Source organism: Mchenga conophoros, linkage group LG9, assembly GCF_057382185.1.
Source record: "Mchenga conophoros isolate Kocher_MC1m ecotype Shallow Benthic linkage group LG9, M_conophoros_male_GT1.1, whole genome shotgun sequence".
Lineage (NCBI taxonomy): Eukaryota > Metazoa > Chordata > Actinopteri > Cichliformes > Cichlidae > Mchenga > Mchenga conophoros.
In genome coordinates this window covers 803,128-824,073 of record NC_140534.1, presented here as the reverse complement: position 1 = coordinate 824,073, position 20,946 = coordinate 803,128, and the positions used below count along the sequence as shown (strand labels likewise).

The 20,946-nt window shown below is 38.9% G+C and overlaps 2 protein-coding genes across 3 annotated transcripts in view; both read right to left on the bottom strand.

The window, feature by feature from the left end:
* The window catches only part of wwp1 (WW domain containing E3 ubiquitin protein ligase 1), a 30,010-nt gene extending 20,153 nt beyond the window's left edge, over positions 1-9,857 (bottom strand). Inside the window, exons 1-8 of one of the 2 annotated variants that reach the window (XM_085286097.1) lie at positions 9,648-9,857; positions 5,934-6,044; positions 4,680-4,736; positions 3,927-4,018; positions 3,564-3,705; positions 2,060-2,184; positions 1,543-1,719; positions 1,299-1,371 (exon numbers count right to left, since the gene is read on the bottom strand). In XM_085286097.1, coding sequence (XP_085142223.1) covers positions 1,299-1,371; positions 1,543-1,719; positions 2,060-2,184; positions 3,564-3,705; positions 3,927-3,996 — 587 coding nt within the window. In that variant the 5' untranslated portion in view covers positions 3,997-4,018; positions 4,680-4,736; positions 5,934-6,044; positions 9,648-9,857. The remainder of the gene's footprint in view (positions 1-1,298; positions 1,372-1,542; positions 1,720-2,059; positions 2,185-3,563; positions 3,706-3,926; positions 4,019-4,679; positions 4,737-5,933; positions 6,045-9,647) is intronic. The other variant, XM_085286096.1, reaches the window with a different exon arrangement.
* A 5,218-nt stretch (positions 9,858-15,075) lies between these two features.
* Positions 15,076-19,288, bottom strand: LOC146566556 (uncharacterized). The gene is made up of 3 exons (XM_085285881.1): positions 19,065-19,288; positions 16,225-16,301; positions 15,076-15,977 (listed from the first exon to the last, which is right to left on the bottom strand). The coding sequence occupies exons 1-3, from the start codon at positions 19,201-19,203 to the stop codon at positions 15,705-15,707; spliced, it is 489 nt and encodes a 162-aa protein (XP_085142007.1). The 5' UTR covers positions 19,204-19,288; the 3' UTR covers positions 15,076-15,704.
* Positions 19,289-20,946: the final 1,658 nt, after the last annotated feature.

Here is a 20,946-nt window from a genome sequence, read left to right as displayed (position 1 = left end):
TGAAACCGAATATTCCGAGTTGGACAGTTCGGGGTTACTCAACCCTGAGTATCGTTTTTCACTCTGAGTTTTCTAAACCGGCTTCCTGAAATAGGGCCCTGGTGACCAAGAGACAGAATTAAGCCACATTACCTTTACTTTTCCACCCAGAAGCTCCGTCCATGTTTTATACTGTCTAGGATGTTAAAGCAGCGGGTGACATGTCATATACGTCTATGCAAGAATCTCAGTTTATCTGCAACTAAAAATTCAATACAGTTTGCGAGACTGCTAACTACCTTTGTAAAACCACAATGAAGTTGGGTTTTTAATAGGTTCCAACTATTTAGTTATTCAAACACACAAACATTTTATGTTCACAACAATTTAGGGAAAATTTAATGTAGTAGCATTTAAAGTTCAAGCAAGCACTAAGGCACAGTTTCTTGTGGCATCTCAGAGCATCCTCACTTTGTTTATTAATGTTATGTAAAAATGATTTCAAAATGAGTCATTATTTTATGCTTATTCCTGTTTATACATTTCTTAAAAGGTTTAAAGGGGATTTGTTCACAGATTATTGTTTAGAGAGATGGATTCATGTGCATATATTTGCTGCTTTAACTGTCTTGCATTCAAGATGTGTGTTTAGGGTTTCAATGTTTAGGTAACAATGACATGGGGAAAATTATGTCTGCCCGCCACAATTGTCCTTCGGCTGGCCATGTTTGCAATCTGTCTGTGCACTTGCACATTTCTGGAACTCCCAGGAAGTGGAAACAGCTTTAAATATCCTACTGTTTGTGTCTTGCAGTCTTCTCAGTAGCTGCAATGCAGAGAGGAGCCAAGCAGCCACAACCCTCATAACCACCCCCCATCTGCTGTGAAGAGTATTTTTTTTTGTGGCTCTTCAATAGAAGCCAGTACAGCTCACTGAAGGGCACTTGTGACAGATAAGACTGGCACAAGCAGCTAGCGTGAGAAATTAAAACACAAAGGGGACGACGGTCTTAACTGAGAAGTAGCAAGACAGAGAAAGACAAGACACAGACCTCACGGGGCTAGCAAAAAACAGGACATGAGTATAAACAGCAATGGAAAAATATGGCTTCGTGTATTCCAGCACAACTTATTGCATTGAAACAAGGCTAACACACTTATCAGCCTGTTAGCATTCTTTAACTTGAGAATAAGCATGCTCCCTGGTTTGAAGCAGTAATTCTTAAGTAGATAGAAATTTGCTTTGCGCGGGGGGGGGGGAACTATGCGAGCGAACATAAAATGTCCCAAAAAGGGTTAGTTTGCCTTTTCAGTTTTACCTGTTGGCAGCCCTTGAGGATGAGGAAGATGAATCTCCGTTTTCATGGATGGCGTCACCATTCTGTTGGACCTCTGAAGATTTAAGAAACCAATGTTAGCCTAGAGATAACGAGATTATGTATGCTGGGAATTCATTCAACTCAATCTGTATGCACAATCCATTCACATACTGTTAATACAGATGAAAGACCCCTCCGCCCCTCCTCTCCCTTAGAAAAAGAAAAAAGAAAATAAATCACCCACCCCTGACATAAACACTGAGCTCACTGGAGCCATTTGGTGCATTGCCGTTGGTAAGTGGTGCCAGTTCCTCCTGGTCGGTGACAGTGAGTCCATCAAGGTACACGGTCAGCTCCCCCATGGGCACTGTCACCCCCTTCTGCTCCGCACTCAGCTTCAGCACTTCCTTCACATTCTCTACTGTGGATTCAAAGCAAGGACAGTATTAGAAACAGCAAATAATAATTACAAATAACGTTTAAAAAAAAAAAACAAACCCTAAAATTACATGACACTATGCTTCTGCATCTTTGGAGGATATTATCGGGGTCATGCAACACATAGTACTAGTGAGCCTGATTTAAACAATCCATAATGAAGTGGTTTTCTGTTGGGTTTCTCCTGAATACAAACATTTTTTGAGCTGGGAAAAACCCTGTTTTGATGCTGTCCTAACCGTATATTTACTAAACAGTTAGACAAATTACAACCTACACTTTCCACATGTATCATTTGCTACTTTCTGTAACAAAAAAGTTACATTTTCTGCCATGGTCTTCCAAGGTTCGAGTGAGGTCCAGCGTGGCTTTGCCCAGCAGAGCATCTGCTTTCAGGGTGTGGTGGCTCCAAACTTTGAAATCCACCTGTGTGTTTGGAGTTACATTCCTAGAGAATCATAAACAAACACGCACAAAATATGTGTAATTCTTGAAATTCCCCCCAAAATCTTTTTAAACAATTCAAATAGATTTATGCTATCACAAAAAGGAAGAGCAGCAGTTAAAACTGTACTTTTAGTTTTTTAAAGTTAAAAAAACAAAAACAAAACTGGCAGTATTTTAATCTTCTTTTTACTCTAGGATGACTCAACTAAGGAATAAAAGGCTCTTATTGTTGAAACGCTCTGCAATACTCACACAGACTTATATTTCAAATACACTGAGATTTAAGAGCAACTCTAGAACTTTTATAAAGCATTTGTGTGTGAATCAGTGAATAAACTTATTGGTAAGGCGAGCAAAGGGAACACACTGAATTGATATGACATGTAACTATGATTCAACAGGTCCCCCTCTCAACAGTTATTCCCCACCTCAGGAAAGTATAACAACAAACAGAAAAAAAAATATTTTGAAGCTTTGCATTCTTCTAGTTTCTCTATTTTTCAACACCTTCATCCCCTCAGAGCACCAATAACTTGTTATTTATCCTGGGTAACCAATGTACCAAGCACACATGATACCACTACCCTTTGATTTCCATCTTCAAAATGAACACTATACAGCACAGTAACTACATTTAGGTCTCTGAATATCAGCCTAAAGAAAAACACTGAATATTAAAGCCTTTGTGTAGCACCCATAACAGCTTGCAAAACATCCATTGTGTAAACACGAGACCACAAACAAGCAGCGCTCTGTCTTGTCAGCAATAATGACCCCATCAAGCCAATTAGCATTTCCAACGACATGCTTCTGACATATGGCTGAGCCAGTCGGAAGCCAGAGAGCTGCAAACGTCTGCCATGTTCAGGATGATGGCTCCATTAAAAAACACCATTTACAGAACTTTTCTAGTCCAGTCTGACCACTCAAAGAACTGCGGGCTTTTAAATGATACAAAGAGTTTTGTATATTATCATACAACTTTTCCCTTAGTTTAATACTTATAAAATCAGCCATCTGAGGGTTCTCCTGCTCTTATGATTGCCTAATAAGATTCAACAACCACTCTTGGATTAAATACTGTATAAGACTGCTGAACCAAACAAAAAACAAAGCACCACAGAAACTCTCTGTCAACAGCTTTTAATGTCAACACATAATACTGCAGAACAGCTTCTGGAAACGTCATACCTTTTTGCTTGTTTGTGTGTGTGTGTGTGTGTGTGTGTGTGTGTGTGTGTGCGCGCGTGTCTCGTCTCCACAAACTTAGCTGTTAAATAAATAAAGATGAAAGAAACAGCCACTGACATTAAATAAAATGACATGCTTCAACACACAGCCTGTTGAACGCTGTCAGCCAGTTGTACACAGCACACTTACAAAGTGAGCCTCTCGTCCCATTTAGGATTGGAGGAGCTATGAGATTTTGTAGTGCGCCGCGTCTCCCCCTCAGCTGTCACCTCCACATAAATGGCAGTCCCAAACAGGGAACTCTTCTTCCTCTTGAGTTTGGCACAGGACACTGATGGAGAGAAAATGAAAGACACCATTTAAACTCAATTACATTATATTTACAGCAGAAAAAGTGACACTAACTCTGACATTTAGGTCATAAAGTGTGATACATGAGTATTCACATAGAAAATGTACACAGAGTGCTTCAACATAAGCTTTTTGTGGGAGTGGCAACACCCTGAGGCGACTGACACTTTTACACATCGTAGCCTACAGTGTTTTACTCACCAATGGCATAGAGTTGTGACGTTCCTCTGTGGTTATGGCTAGTCTCTGCTCTAGATGAGGCCGTGGCCATGTCATACACCACAGTGGAAAACCTTTAAACCCGCAAACATTACACACAAATGACCGAGTCAATTCACAAAAGAAACGTGAGCGCCGATATTTCTCAATAAGAATACAGAGAAATCAAAAAAGCTGCATATTGTGAATGACAGGTTTGTAACTGAGGTCTAACCAGCTAACAGCGCCTCAAAGTTAATCAACATCCTCTGTAAGCAGCCTTCACTTTTATATTCTCTTTCACCAGAGTGAGAAAGCGAGACCATGTTACCCGTGCAGTTTGTTTGTTTTTTGTTTTTTTAAATCCAGCACAGTCAGGGAAATGTTGAGTCAAAAGCAGTTGCAACTATGGCTACACTTGAAACAGGAAATGAATTTTAAAATACTCTAATCTAAAATTCAAACTTGGCCAGGGTTTAATACGAGAATATTTCTCTTCAAATTATACAAGACAGCATTATCTTGCTATGCCACAGAAGTACCAGGACAGATTTGGGAGAACTTTTACTTTCTGTGGAGTGTAAAGTGCTTCAGATAAACACAAATGTTGATGGTTTGGAATTATTTATTTTATACATGGAGTTACAGTTTTATTCTTATATTATTCTATCTCTTCAGATATGAATAGTACCCAATAACTGTAATTCTCCACAGAAATTCCAGAAAAATAAAAAAACAAAAATCATGTATACTCACAACTGGTGTGTGCTGCTAGACCATCTGGTTCAGCCTACTCCGTGTCCCATGGTGCCACTGAAACAGAAGAGCACAGGTTTTTAGGATAAGATTTAGCTGGTAGAAAGGTCTGACCTCTGACCTGATTAAGATAACAAATATATAGTTACGACTTGATATGTATTTATTTCAACCACAATAATCAAACTGTAAGGACACTAAGTGCTGAAGCGCTTCAGGTTAACAGAACTAAAGCTGAATATCTTGTGTAACTTGGGTGGGCCATCTAAGCACGTTTATGTCTGCTCAAGTATATTTGGCAACTCATTCTGGCTTTATTTCTTTATTGTTACAAGACAATGACTACATCTGCAATCAGTTAACTAGCAGATATGCCCTTGCCCATATTTTGAAAGTTCAGGTCCCCCACACATCCCAGCTCATGTTTTCTTACCAGCCATCTCACTGACCACATCACTGCAGAGACCACTGTCACTAAGCTGTTTCTCCAGAGTGTCTTATCATGTAAACACAGACTCCAAGACTCCACGTTGGACTGCAGCTGGAGACGGGAGTCTTTGTTCTGCTTGGAGACCCACTGTGAGCTGAACCCTTCAGCTCACTGAGGTTGCAGAGCAGCCCAAAAAAATTAAGACTGGTTGGTTGGAGTCTAGTAGGATGAGAGACTCACTGGAGAGGCATTTGATTATACTGCTCTGTTATTTATTTGTCTCAAAATAGTTGGTACTTAAAACATTTTCCAAGTAGCACCTTATAAATTTTTAGTGTGCCACAAATACAATTCAAATCTGTGGCAACCACTAACAATTTACTTTAGTTACTGCAACATTTCCAAAGGCCTGACAAGCCTCCCATCCATAGTTATAATGCTCGTGTGGGGCTTAGTGAAGAGTCAACTGATGTTAAGGCTTCTGGACACTAAACCACTGTCAGCACATTAGTCAGACACAGCTTCTTGCAAAAGACAGCATCCATCAAGTAACACAGAGCAAATCCACAACCTATTACAGCCTCAGTCAGCTGGGAAAAATATACTAAATAAGTATATGAGGAAATTCAACCATTCTTCCAAGTCATCAACTAGTCATCAGCTTTTCATATCATGTGTGGTTTACAATGACTACTTTAACTCATTCACTGCCAGCCATTTTCAAATCAGGTAACTCCCCACTGCCAGGGTTTTTGAGCATTTTTACTCATTTTTGAAGAGCCACAGAAAACTGTGTGTTATGATCATATAAACGCTGAACCTACCAAAATGAAGAACAGACTCTCTTCTTTCATCCAAAAAAAAAAGCTTGTTTCTACCATTTTCCATTCTTTAGTAATCAGCTGTAGAAGAGAGGTGGGTTCCACCAAAAATGCCTGTTTTGACCAAAAAAAGGGAGAAAACGAGCTTTTTGTGAAAAATACATTTCAAGCAGAAAAGTGCCTTTGACACTAATATTTCTTGCTTTGTGACACCTCTAACATATAAAATAGTTTTTCACTTCTATAAAACAGAAATAACACTGAGAAAGGTTATGTTTTATCAAAACAATTTATTTACAAATATATGAAAAAATAAAATGTACATAGTGAAACATTTATTCACAATGAATAATTCACTTTTGTGTGGTAATCATTATAACACTTTCCGGGATGCAAGGGCACACAACAAGACTTGCACCACATTTTTGTCTCACTGCGTAATCCCTTACGTGCGCAAACCCTGCACCTCCTTGCAGGTCTACTTTTACTGCTGGTGGGCTTCAGTTTTTCAAGTTGGTGCCTGCCTAGGTCACCATCTAGCCTGCTATCAGGGTCAGTGTTGTAAGGTGCCCTTGGGGTTTTTCTGCCTTTCCAGTCACCTTCCCCTTCAAATCCCACACCTGCCCCCTCCCATTGAAAAACGTAACTGACGTCTATAGACGTCAATGGCAGTCAACGTAAGTTTTTCAATTGACGTCTATAGACGTCAATGGCAGTGAATGAGTTAAAAGTCATGCAAGCCAATTCTATTCTCTTAATTCACATATATATACACACATATATATATATATATATATATATATATATATATATATATATATATATATATCTCTGAGTACTCAGAGCACTCTGTACAACATGCCACATTCACACAAACATGTGCTTGTGTGCTTTCTAACTACCATTCACACACATCCAATGGATGCATCGGAGAGCAACTTGGGGTTAATATCTTGCCCAAGGACATTTGGCATGCAGGGGAGGAGCCAGGGATCGAACCACCAACCTTCTGATCAGTAGATGACCTACCCTACCTCCTGAGATACAGCCCAAGTCAGGGGTTATGTCAGGTATTGATTAAAGTGGGACCTGTGAGGGTTACTACTAAACAGCATCTCTGAGCAAGAAATATGGAAACAGAGTGGTATTTATACAGCGGTGTTTGACTCCTAATCACCAGGGTTGAAAGAGGATCATAACTCAATAGCTGATTTAATATTGCAATTAAATTTGTTTTCTGAAATACAACTTAAACATTTTAAGAGCTCAGAGATATTGACAATCTGAAAATTGTTAATTGCCCAATTAATACACACCCAAGGACTTTGGCTTATGGTGTTTAAAGATACCCGTTTTGAACCTGTTCAATACCTGCTTGGAGGGGTTTAACAGCAAGTCTAGGGGACAATTAATACTTTATTTGTAGGATCTGGATTCTTGGGTAACACCAGATGAATTCAGTTATTAAAAAACCCCTATAGAACCATAGAAAACACAGGAACTTTAATCTTAGGTTCAATTCAGTTTTCTTTGTTTTGCTCGAGGACTACTTATCTGTTTTAATATGCTAGCTGCCAGCAGGGTTAGCACAAGGTTAGATTTGCCTACAAAACAAGAGTAACATGCTTACTGCTGGACGTGCATTTTGTATTTTGTGAAGATTGTCTGATCATGTTCCTGCTTAATCCAAAGGTTTCAAAGGAGAGTCTGGCTAACAAAAAAAATCAGCTTGACAGCAGACAACTTCCCTTGTTTCTCTAAGTGTACACCTTTGTGTGTAAAAAGCCAAGACAAATCCTTTCTCACACCACCTGTCAAACAAGCTTTGCTGTCTGTTCTAATGCACTGTCTGTCTTCCTGTGACCTAATGACGCACATAACAGTTTATACATAGACACACATGCCCGCTGTACTACAGCTGTCTATAGAACACATCCGGGCAGACCATGAGCAGGAATGAAGCATAGATGCTTATAAAGTATATTTAAATGTTTAAAAGTCCTGATGCTGAATACCTATTGTTTTTAACCTGACACCGACTGACATGGTTATTTTTTAATTTATTACTTACTTGGGTTATTTTTATGTTTGTTCTGTTTATTTTTATTTTTAACTAATGTGGCAGGAATTTCCTAACTTTAAGACAAATACAGTAAATCTCATCTTTATCCAAAATAACGAGACTGTGATTATTCTTACACTACCCCATACCGTAAAAGCTTTTTTTTAGTCCACCTCTCTTTTATTTTGCCAGACTTTAAAAAAAAGATTCTCACATGGGCAAAACACACAAGCTTTACACAATGGTAGCAGGCTACAACTCCTAATTTCACCCACAGCTGCTTTCCTGCTTTTCAAAAGTTCAGTGTCTTTGCAAGTGAGTGAGAGCACAAAAACAAGCATATTTTAGAGCCAGCAGACAAATAAGACACTTTTCTCTAAGTAATTTCCTTCCAATGTGGCACTAGCATACACAGCATGTGATAGCCCAAATACTAAACCACTGTTCATGACAGAGAGACAGCAAGACACTAAGAATCCTGAAATACAATAGCAGATACTGTATAAACATAAACCTGCATCAGCCACTCAAACAAACACAGCCATGAAAGACTATTTCTCTGAGACCAAGCCTGTCCAGAAAAGGGAAATGTAAGGCAACTAGGCCTAATCAGTACTGACAGGGATTCTCATCAGGTGTTAGCGGAGCCCACATAAATATGGTCTCTCTTACTTTGTCTCTGCTCAGAATTTCGTCTTTAAAGCTAGAGACCCTGAAAGTGTTACATGTTATGCTCACTATTCATAGGATAACTCAAGTTGGAGCAACACTGAAATAAACAGCTGTGGCTCAAGCTCACATTCACCTGTGTTAAGCACTGTCTACGACCCGAGAAACACCCAGACTAGAAATGTCAACACGTTTAAAAGTTAAAGAGTAACACATTGTTTCCTTTCATGAGAAAATCTTTAGTAATCAGTCACATGGATCAATGGGTAATAAAGCAGAAGATTGATTCCACTTAGGCACAATTCGCAGGCCATACGCTAGCAATGCTTAATTTACATATTAAATACTGATCATAACACACAAACTCCGGTACAGTTACCGAACAGCGGCTAACTTTGGGGTAATCTACTGACTGCTAGCATTAGCTTACAAAGTGTAACTTAATAGGCAGCTACTGGCCTTCGGACACTTAACCTCCTAAATCTATTTGCAACACACATACGTACAATATGTGCAGATACTCCCGGTGACAACCTTTAAATGTGTAGTAGTACTAGTCTGTAACTAAAGCTACACAGCTAGCTATCAATAAGGTAGCCAGCTAGCTACAGATAAAAAAGCAAAACAATTTTAGTCTTGTGAAAGTAGCTTAACGCTAGGTGACTATCCTTTCTACTGTGTGTAGAATATCCATCTGACAAACCAAAGGGTGATAATGGGCACATAACTAAAAATGTAGCGTGTTTGCTTAATCTACATCTGCATATTGTTATAACGTTACAGCAGACGCTAGCTAGGTGAGCCAAGTTAGCTGCTCGCTAGCCGGCTATCTGACTAACTTACTTAGCATCTTGGCTAATTGTCCGCCATCACAAAGCTAGCCAGTTCGGCTGCATATAAAATACAGGCTTATCAAGAAATACTATTTAAACACTCGGAGAAAGTCTTTCTAAATGCTTTAAGTGACATTAGCAGGGGTGTTTTACCTTGCTCGCTGTTCCTCTACTTTCCTACACTCTGTGTCTTGGCTGTGTGCTAACGCAACGGTGTCAGTAAAATCCTTAGCCGAGCAGGCCCCTCAGTCTGCTAAGGCTCTCTTGCCATCTCTGTACAGAAGCCTATGACTAGCAAAACACACGGGCGACAGGCGCGCCACCCCAGTAGATACTAGTGGAAAAGGGGTAATACTGCTGTGTAATAAGTCGGAACACGAAACAGGCTTACTGCTATACACTGCACATTTATTACTTTTATGTAGTCAAAACGGAAACCCTTAACTAAAGTATTCGGTCCGTCATTATCCAATTTATTAATAAAATCCAAACTTTTGTTTTTCCTTTTAAAACACTCTTTCTTTGTTTAATCTCAAAATTTCTTTATTTTTACGTTTCACGTTACTGAACGTTGTAAGCATTGTTGACTGAAAGTCCCGTTTACTTAACCAATTTTACCAGAGAAATAGTGTAGGGGGTGTGCGTCCCTACACAGGTCCCCGATAAATCTTGCGGGCACCGATACATTAGGAAAGAAAACTAGGCCGATTTGTCGTAACTGAATATGTTGATGTAATGTAACCTCTTATTACCTGATACTTTTTAAAAATATATTTGTAGTTTTAAAGGTTTAGAAAATACAAATATTTAGAAGAAAGAAGAAAAAATATATGATTTGATGTGTTACTAGTGTTCACTTTACTTACCTGCCTTGTTGTTGATCTGTAAGACCATTAGAGATTGATTTCAACTTGTGATTCTAGATTTTCTGAAAGAGACTCATTTTGTCTGATATACTGTATCTAACTTTCCATATTTTTCCCCAGGTGTAGCAAATTTCCTAATTCTTTCAGCCACTTATCAAACAATGGGTTTGTCTCAGATTTCCTAGACTGGAGCAGAATTTTTCCTGCAAACACTGTGGATAGAGCTTCTTCATGATGTATAACCTGCTTGAGTCTACCACCCCAAATAATGCTTTAAGAGGGGCAAAGGGGCACTCCAAATTAAAAACCTCAATAAAGAAACATTTCCCCCACACATGCTCAGTGCCTAGTTCTTCCTGCCAGTGTGTCCTGATGCTTATTTTTTTATCATTTTAAAATACAGAGTACATCCAGATTTTGGAGCCAGCTTTATTTTGTAAAAAACAAAACAAAACAAAAATACTGCAGTGACTTATATTTAACACTTTATTTTCCACATATTAAAGAGAAACATACAGACACATTTCAGACCCTTGCTGGTGTTGTTTTCAGAGGATCTGCTGCTCTTTTTCATGTGTGTGGTTGATGATTTAAAAAATCTTATAGTAATGAATATTACATTAAATTGTCTGGAAAAATCAAAAGTTTCTGGTAATCTTTTACATAGAGGTAATGGTTGTTGAATGGGACGTCTCGTGGGATTGAGGTCTCTTTTTTACTAAATGTTTGGAGCACAAAAAAGTAAAAATAAAATACAATAAAATGAAATAAAATTCAGAAAAGCTTACAGTCATTATACAGGAACAACAGCTCACAGGGTAGATAACACAAAATGCACATACAAGAATCATAAAAGCTTTTGTCAGTTATGTTTGTGTATCGAAGTTACCCACTTTGAACAGTCCACAGATACAGATGGTAAACTGGGCTTTTAAAAAGCTTTGTTATCCAACAGAAATTTGAGTAGCTGTAAAAGTATTCTGTGGGTTTAACTAGTTGGTATGTGCACTTGTCTTGGAGTCTCTGATTTCAAATTTTCAGACTCTTCTTAAGAACATTTGTTACAAGATTTGTGAAAGTTTTCTTGGGATTTAAATTGACTATTCCCCTTTTGATATGATGCAGAATTGACTCCAAACCTAAAACGACGACAGATCTCAGCACCCTGCTTAATACACTTAATAACAGGTCTTCTCCTAAGATCTGTTACCTTTTGTCTATACCAAAGATTACAACTGTTAATTTGCGCAAATAATGTCAAATAATGTAGTCAATATTAACATTTTAAAGCAAATTAAAGCAAGGCTGCCTTTAAAATTATGGTAAAAGGAAGTTTTGAAAGCCTTGAACTCCAAAATGTAGACATGAATTAAAATAAAGATACAGGACCCAAATTAGTGGTGAAGTTACTTTTGGAAAAAAGATTCTTCATTTGGCTAAAAATAAAAGTTTGAATTAAAAAATACGTCTCAATGTTTAAGTTTTTACAATTTCTTTTTTAGGGAAGTATTTGGAGGACATGAACCTGAAGGGGTGTGGTTTTTTTTGCCAAACAACTTTTATCAGTTTTCAGAATTATTATTAAAGATGATATTGTGTTGGTGGTCGCCCAGTATTATTGATCAACTATTATAATAAACCTCAGTCTGTACTGTTTTTTGTTAGTAGGCACATGGAAGTAAAAATCCTAATTATCTATTTCCTAATTTAGAATAGCATTTGAGTCAAGGGGATGCTTTTGAGCTTAAAATGATTGACTAACTAACAAATAATCCTGAGATAAAAACTGTGGTTCTGTGGCAGGCAGATGGGTGTAATTCCAGGAAGAGTGCAGATGTAATTGATGACACTGTTATTAAATTGTGTGGTCCTGGTATGGTGCATGCTGGACTCCTGGTGTGGATGACATTTAAACTGAATAAATGATGTTATGATGGACTGAGAATCATCAGAGCTGTCATCATCACACATCCATCTCTCAAGCGAACAGCTCATCTCAGTCTGCAAAAAATAATGGAGACTTATTACAATGACAGGTCCAAAACCTTCCAGGGTTACTACATTTGTGACCCTCATTTGTTGGTGAGCTAGAGGCCAGAGATCAGGCCACAGAAAACTCTGTAACCTTGCATGAATTATTTGCAGGTGGGTACGTCAGTTTAAATGAAATACATAAAAAAAATATCGCAAATGGCTCAGTGAGTAAAATCACTGTCTAACCTATTTAAAAAAATGACTTTTAGTCAACAACATCGAAAGGAGCCAGCTGAGTTGGTTCGGGCATCTGACAAGGATGCCTCCTGGGCGCCTCCTGGGTGAGGTGTTCCGGCCATGTCCCACCGGGAGGAGGCCCCGGGGCAGACCCAGGACACGCTGGAGAGATTATATCTCTCGGCTGGCCTGGGAACGCCTTGGTGTTCCCCCGGATAAGCTGGAGGAGGTGGCTGGGGAAAGGGAGGTCTGGGCCTCTCTGCTTAGGCTGCTGCCCCCGCGACCCGGCCTCGGATAAAGCGGATGAAGATGGATGGATGGATGGATGGACAAGAACAACTGCAGTCTTAAAACTTGAATGAATCATACATTTACACAACTGTTAATAAAAAGTGAAGTCTTTTAAAAAAGGTTTTACACTCTTAAAATTTGATTAATGTAAATTTTTTAATGCATTTAGTCAGTCTACTGTCATTACACACATTATCACTAAAAGAGCACAGCGGTGCCACAAAGGCACAAAAACTTCACACGTGTAATAGTTTGGGAAATTGTTATACTGGGCCCACAAAAATAATGAAATAAATAATTCCTCAGAACATGGAAATGTTCCTGGATGCACGCCACTGCACTTATTTTCAACAGACAACAAAATATGCAGTTCCAGAAAAGGTGAACCCATGTGAACTTGACAGGGTAAGCTAAGCAATCTAAGAAAACTTGATCTACAATCAAGAGGCAATTTCATGATTGGAGATATGTATAGGATTTATCACAAAGTGCAAACGCCTGGTTACACTCAAGAAGGACAGTTTGACCTTTGTCAGAAAACATCTAAATGAGTGCACAGTTTGGACAAAAAATATTTGTACAGAAGAAAAACAGCTTAACTTGTAGCAGAATGGCAGGAGAAGCAAAGCACAGAGACAGAGGGAAACAACTCATGATCTGCAGCATACCACATTAACTTTCATATCATCTGGTGAACTTATGGCATGGGCATTTATGGCAGTGGATCTGTGTTTCTATTGATAATGTGAATGTGATTTTTGAAGGGATATCAGATATCATCCATCCATCCATCCATCCATCCATCCATCCATCCATCCATCCATCCATCCATCCATCTTCATCCTCTGTTACTTCTCTGGATCTAAGCACAGATACCCAGACCCTCCCCCTAGCCACCATCTACACCTCTTCACGAGGGAGACACATAATCGCTCCAGTGTATAGTATATAGATAGTCCAGACATCCTGGTCTGATATCTGAACCACATCAACTGGCTCTTTGAAATGTGGAGGTACAGCAGCTCTGAGCCCCTCACAATTAACCAAAATCTTTGTCCTCTCTCTAACCGTGAACGAGATACCCTTCAGAGGAAGTTCATTTCTGTACATTGTATCCAAGATTATATTCTTTCTGGTAGTATCTGTAGTTTGTGGCTATAGTTGAGGGTAGGAATGCATTGTTTAGTAATGTGACAGCTTTGCATTAACGCTCAGCTCTTTCTTTATCACAACAGACCAATAGAGCAGCGAGATTACATCAGATGCTATTCCAGCCTGTCTGTGAACAAGACCACAAGTTACTTCAGCTCATCAAATTCAGCTGATCAAGAGACCAGCTAGGAATTCTGTAAATAACCAATACTGATCACTTTGTGCCTCGTCCATCAGCTTGAGCTGCTCTGGGGTTAGATATTATCTCCTTGCTCCTAAAGGCATAGTTACCCATAGCAATTGTATATTATAAACATATTGCCTATCTGCAATTGCTTCCTGTCCCTTCAACTCACCCACACAGTCTAACTCATGTTGCACTGCATCATGGGGAGTTGTCTCCCATAACTCCCCATGATGCAGTGATCTCCCTTCATGAAAGGGAAATTGCTGAGCAATTATTGATTCTAATGACCACATGCCTACAGAAAGCTGCTGTTAATATCGTTTTTCCTGCTCTTATTGTGTGAAACATTCATGTTTTTGCTTTTCCTGCTGTTAATGATCTAATGACGGGTTCTCCTTTGAGTACATTGAGCAGCAGGACACTAATATGGCAAACAAACTGCCTAATTGGCAGTTGGCAATACAGTTGGCTGGTTTGGAAGAAGAGTACTGCATGGCCGTGCATCTGCTTCAGAAAGCTACCAACTGCTCCTCCCTCCTCTGTAGCAGGGATGAAGTATTTGTTTAACTGGGCTACAAACATTGTTCTAATATGCCTATAAATAGCTATAGTAGCTAAATAGCTACTTCGGCCTGTCTGTCTGGTCTGGTTGCTGGATTCCTAAACCGAATGCATATCTCTGAATCCTGTTCTAGGTGTATAAGCCGTGGCTGACTGCAAAATAAAAATAAAAAACATAAAAAATGAAAAATTGTAGAGAAAGCAAATTGATAAATTCAGGATATGACACAAATTTAGGATAACTATCACAGCAGTGTCGTTGTGTGAGGCTTAGTTTTCTAGTTTTTTATTCTTAGTTAATATATTTGAGCATTAGTTAATTTTTTGTGTTGTTTTATTTTTTCAGAGTTTTTTGTGATTGAAAATCTGTTAGTATTCATACCTGTATGAGTCTCCTTTGATTACTTCCTGTTTTACTTTGAAGGACAGCTTTCTTACATGTCCTATGTTAGGTTTTCTCCACAACCATCTGGACAATAGATGGTTGTAAAAACATTTTCTCAGTTTCTGCTGTAACCTTGTTGTTAAATAACTCACCGATTACTGTGAAAACTTGATTAAAAAATGAATAGTCTTTAATCAGATAAAGCTTTCTCATGCAATTCTGTGAACGTAATATTCGTATTAATATTACCAAAAAACCGGCACCAACAATAACACATGTATACATTCACCAGGCTCTGTTTTTTAAAGGTAAAATGCAACAACAATGTAATTGATATTACAAACAAAATAATATGCATTCTAAGTTATTTGTAGAAATTCACATTAACATAAATGTTTAGGATGAATAATTTGTTGAAGCAGCTGCCTTTCATACGAGGTATCAAAGTCATGTAGACTGTAGTAAATCTGTTTACTGACTCAAGATGCTGGCACTGTGACATGTGCCTGTCATTTTATCACTATTGAAGTGGTTGGTGTGATACCACTGTAGCAGGATCAATGGCCTGTAGCGTGTGTTGGACTTTTCGTCTCTGATGTGATGTGATGGGGTGTTTCCTTTTGTCTGTTTTTCTCAGATTGCGATTTTGTCTTGCGACAGAAGCAGATGACATTGAAGAAGCGGCAGTGGCATGTTGCACACGAGTCACAGCAACCGGACTGAGGCAAACAGCTTTGAGCGAGCTGGGAGCATTTGATCTTCACAGGATTTGGCCTCACTTTAGCAGGAGGACAAATCTCATTTTGAGCAGCAGGACCGCCTCTGGGCTTCTGTGAGGTGGGGAGAAAAACAAAACAGATGGCGAGAGCATCAGAAAAGCCATCTGACTCCTCTGGATCCTTATAGTAATACTGCCTCCAAAGACTGAAAGCTTTGGCTGTGGGTACCCACAGCACACAGTAAATGCTAAACATTTTTGACCATTTTAAGGATTGATTGAAATAACGTATGACTAAAACATGAACATGTATATGTTTTGTTAGACTTACAGATTAACAGCACAGATCTTGAACTTACTGGCACAAGAATCCTCTGTCGTTCATAATGTCCTCTCCTGGCAAACAGAGGCCTCACCTTGATTTCATTCGTAGACCCTGTTGAAACAACATCAAACTATTTTCTTACTTAAGAAGATCAACAAACCTTCTCTTTACTTTCCTGTTTTGAGGGTTGTCTCATTTTTGCCCCTGTAGTGCACCTGTTGTTAATTTCCTTAACACCAAATCAGCAAAAACTGATGAACAATGCCCCTCTGCTACTTAACTCAACACATCAATATCCCCAAAGTTTAACTGACTTGATGATGAACTCTGATCAACAAACGTTTCTTTAAATTGTTGATTTTTTAAAGTTCTGAATCAGGAAAAGGCAAGTTTTTTGTTCAGAAAAGAGTAAAATAATACAACAGAATCAAAATGTACGCACATAAATGAAAGTACAACTTCTAGAGTTTGTTTCATGTCACACAAAGTGCATTTTTATAATAATTTGTTTAAGTCACGAAGCACTGGCGCAGCAAAGTTACTGTTCTGTTCTATAACTTATTAACGGCAAAGCTACAGATGAGGATTAGGGCACCTCGGGAAAAAATATATCAACATAGAAAATAAATCTGGTTTTATTAATATCATATGAGATAAAAAATATTCTGTAAATTTGTTTTAATCCATGTAATTTGTCACCTCTTTGGCCACCAGAGGGCCTCAATGTGATCCTCTAAGTTAGACGTCTAAATCTTTTTCCCACTAAAGAGCTGCAAATCATCTCCGATTTATTTAATTAGACACACACGCACGAGATATCTGGATACCCAAGAGCTGAGCAGGCAGGCCCATAAATTCCTCCAAAACTGTAACTGAAAACATTTAGTGACATAGGCCCGAGGTCACATATCTGAGACTGCTGAAAAAAATGTAAAACGGTTCACATCAGGGGTATATGACAGTGCATGAATGTATACTGCTATAGAGACAGGTCAACTCTCAATTTGCAGCTCATATAATTTTATGGCAGTAATAAATCACTCCTCAAATAGATGAGACAAGATTTGCCTAGACACTGGTGGATCTCTATAGATAAGCAGCCGCAGCAACCTCACACCCTGCTTAGCAGGAAACTCTGAGACTGACAAGGTGATTTATTCGCCCACAAGCTGTCAGTTCTAGACAGGTGATAGAGGTGCCCGGAGCTTTTACTGCCGCGTGTCTTCCCCTTCTTATGTGAAATCCTGATTTATGTTTTAATAACATGAATAATAACACGGATGTAAAATGTATAACCCCCCAAAAACAAAATGCTTTAACCACTTGATATTAAAACTTGATCAATCAGCAGGAAATTGCACAAATAAGATTAATATTATTGTTATTATTATTGAAGACTCCCATAAAGTGTTGTCATGTTGATATACGCTTTCATAGGTGATGCCAGCTGTACCGTTATGCGCTACGAGGAGTGGGCCTCCTCCTCTGCGGCTCATGTTGTGCTGATGAATCATGGGAGATGCCTGACGTTTTAAACACCCTTTAAACTCTTTAAGTGGAAAACGTTTGGTGGTGCTTTGATCCCCGACTGTAATCCTAGCAGAGCGCACTTCTGCAGTTAAGAGTAAGACTTGTCTAACTTTGCTAAAATTACACAGCAGTAAATCTGAACGCACATAAATCAGTCACAATAAAAAAGATAGCGAACTCAAATACTCTAACTTTAAACACTTGTAAATCTGACCTAAGTGATATATCAGAAAGTGACACATCCCCACTGCTACTAAATATGCTTGTCATGCTCTTTGCTGCTTTAACTAAGTGCAGACAATTGAATTTTTACAGTCAGCTTTGGAGTGTGTGGAAATACAGCACAGAAGTGGTGGTGGGTAAAGGTTTGATCGCACTGTGTGTAGGATAGCGTATTCAGAGCCATTTCATATACCAAGGTGTCGTTTACAGAGGATAATGGCTCGGAGATCAAGACACATATAAAGTGAGTGCTTTTTACAGCCTTTAAAGCAGGCATGTGCAGTTCATTTTCCCAATGGGGAATCAAATGAAAGTACTATTTGTTTCACTGTGCAATACCATCAGAGGTGGGAGGTAACGAAGTACACATACTTCTGTGCTCAAGTAGAACTTTTCGGTATCTGAGGGCCACATCAATCAGCTGAACTCAGTTTTGCTCAATATTCATTTTTTTAAATCTCTTTATAAGTTTATAAAGGCCCCGGTTTCGGACGTGGGCCACTGGGAAAATTTATTCCCCACCTCTACTTTACTAAAGGCTGTTTTGACTTCAGGGATGAACACAGCCAAAAAGATAGAAAGACACAAATGTTCTGTTCTGTTCATGAAACTTGGTGTCTCACCACCATTTGTAACACATTTTTGTCACAAATGTGACATCAAAATGAACCCAGCAGCTGTCCCATATCCTCTAAGCACTCCCAGGACTCACACTAATCCTCACATTATGTGAGACTGCAGGTTAATTTCAGCAACGCCATTTTTTTTTTCTTATCAATTCATCCTGACAAATCACATTTAAACCACCCCCAGCTTTACTCTGAGACTGTTTAAGCGCACAACAGCAGCGTGATATAAAGGTGGCCACTTAAGGTGGTATTACGTCAGTCCTACTATACTTTTTGTCCCTCACCCTGTACAGCAGACTTGTGCAATTCTTTTTAAATAAATACATTTTATTTATTTTGTGTTATTATTTTTTATTTTTATAATAGCCAAAAACGAAGTTATCGGTTATTACTTTAATGAGGTCCAGCCATTATTACAGTCTGCTGTTTCTGCTGGCTTGTAAACCAGCAGCGACCTCGTGGTAAATTATAAAGTGTTATCCCACACACTCACCTGTGCCATGAGAGGCCTTCCTCAGCGGCACATCCCCGCGGGCAGCGGCTTCACGGTCGTTGATTCGACGACTTCCGAAGGCCAGCTGCACAATGCACAGACACAGCAGTGCCAGCTTCATCCCGACTCTAAGCTTCATCTCCCTCTTGACACACAGGACCCCTGACGGGAAAGGCCTTCCTTGTGTTGCGATGCCAGCTGAAGCCTTCAAACCCAACCTGTTACTTGGCTGGCCTGTTCTCTGTGTCCGCTTCTCACTCCTCTCCAACTTTAATATATTAAGGAGGCAGGCTCACACACGCATGGTACACACCCCACTTTGTCTCAGCGCCTTCAAACCACAGTGACCGACGGAGTCCCTTTATTCACTTTAAACAAATAGATTTGTTCTGCCTTTATATAAAAAAATAAATAAGATAACGGCTCTTACGCAAATAGAAAAAACATTTATTAGCCACTTCACAACATAAAGAGAGCAGATTTATTCATGCACATGTAACAGGATGAAATGTTGTTCCTAATAATCTGAAAGAAGTTACTAGTGTGTCTTCATTTGGATTTTATCTGAAGTCCAAGAGCTGAATTTAGAGAACATGATTAAGCTGTGAGACAGAACACAGACTGGCAACCTGTGACGGATGTTTTTATGTAATAACTTTGTCCATGTGGAATTTATCTAATTGTATTCCTGTTGCCTTCCCCTGAAGCCTTGAGACATGAACGAGGATATAAAAAGTTCAAACTTCTTCAGTGAACCTTGCCTTTTGTAGGTTGAAGAAAGCACACACGACGGAAACCTGGAAACTGTACGTGACATTCAATTATTATACAACAACACTTCACGAAGGAAGAAAGTTCAGTCATAATATCAAAGAAGCTTTTAATTTGAAACGTGTTTAAAATGATTGGCAGCGGATTTAAAGGACATGTAACAATATCTCCTTTCCATGCTGACAAAGCGAGTCAGAAATGAAAGGCAGCAGCTTGGCCTTAAGCTCCACATTGCACTCTTATATAGCTGCAGTAGATATGTGTTTGTCTGCTTGGTGGGGATTCTTGGTCAGGACTTTATCAAAATATATATTTAGCTGTACTTTGTGACTTATACTCCCTGTGTGCCCGCTGGTTATAAAGAAAGCGTTAAACCCATGGATACATTTATAAGACACAAGAGCTACATTTTCAGTCTCATGTACATAATAAGAGCTTCATCTGGCATCCACATGTTAATACAGCCACAATAAAATCTTTGACTTGGTGAATAATGAGTCTGATAAAGCGTTTTATTATCAGAGAGACTCTATTGTTGCTTAAAATCCATTCAATCACCAACCCCTCCCCTTAAAAACCGTGGCCTCCGAGCTCTGAAAGGTCTGTGGGGAGATCCTGCAACTGATTATCTTCTAATAGGTAATCGATGCTCACAGTTCTGTTGCAGTTTGTGCTGAGTTGTATAGCGAGCAAAGATATTTCAACTTGAGCACATTATGAGCTCAAGAGTTCAAAGAAATCAATCAATCAAGCAGATCTTAAAAAAAACATACTTACCTAAATGTTTTGAGTTTCCATGACAGTTTGTCTCTTTTGGAGTTGCTTAAGCAGATAATTCTTGACTCTTATGCAAGATGATTGACAGGACTGTGCAGTTCTTAAGACACCCTTCATTTCTCTGTATTGTTTTTCCTGGTAACCAGATTCTCTTTTTTCCTCCAGGGTTTCTGGAGCTGTTTCAGTTTTTTCTTTGGCTCTTTGGCTGCTCTTTCACTCATTTTTAGTTCAGTCCTTGTATCTGATCATTTCCCTCTGACAATGGTCAGGTACAGGTTCTTGATGTTATTGTTTGCAAGCCATTTAACACTGACTCATGAATTGTTCAAGCATA

What these genes read in the sequence shown, in the direction of transcription:
- LOC146566556 (XM_085285881.1), bottom strand. Translation starts at nt 19,203, where the DNA reads ATGAAGCTTAGAGTCGGGATGAAGCTGGCACTGCTGTGTCTGTGCATT. An exon ending in GAAGGCCTCTCATGGCACAG is followed by an intron (nt 16,302 to 19,064) that starts GTGAGTGTGTGG and finishes TTGTTTCAACAG; the next exon opens with GGTCTACGAATGAAATCAAG. An exon ending in GACAGAGGATTCTTGTGCCA is followed by an intron (nt 15,978 to 16,224) that starts GTAAGTTCAAGA and finishes CCCACCTCACAG; the next exon opens with AAGCCCAGAGGCGGTCCTGC.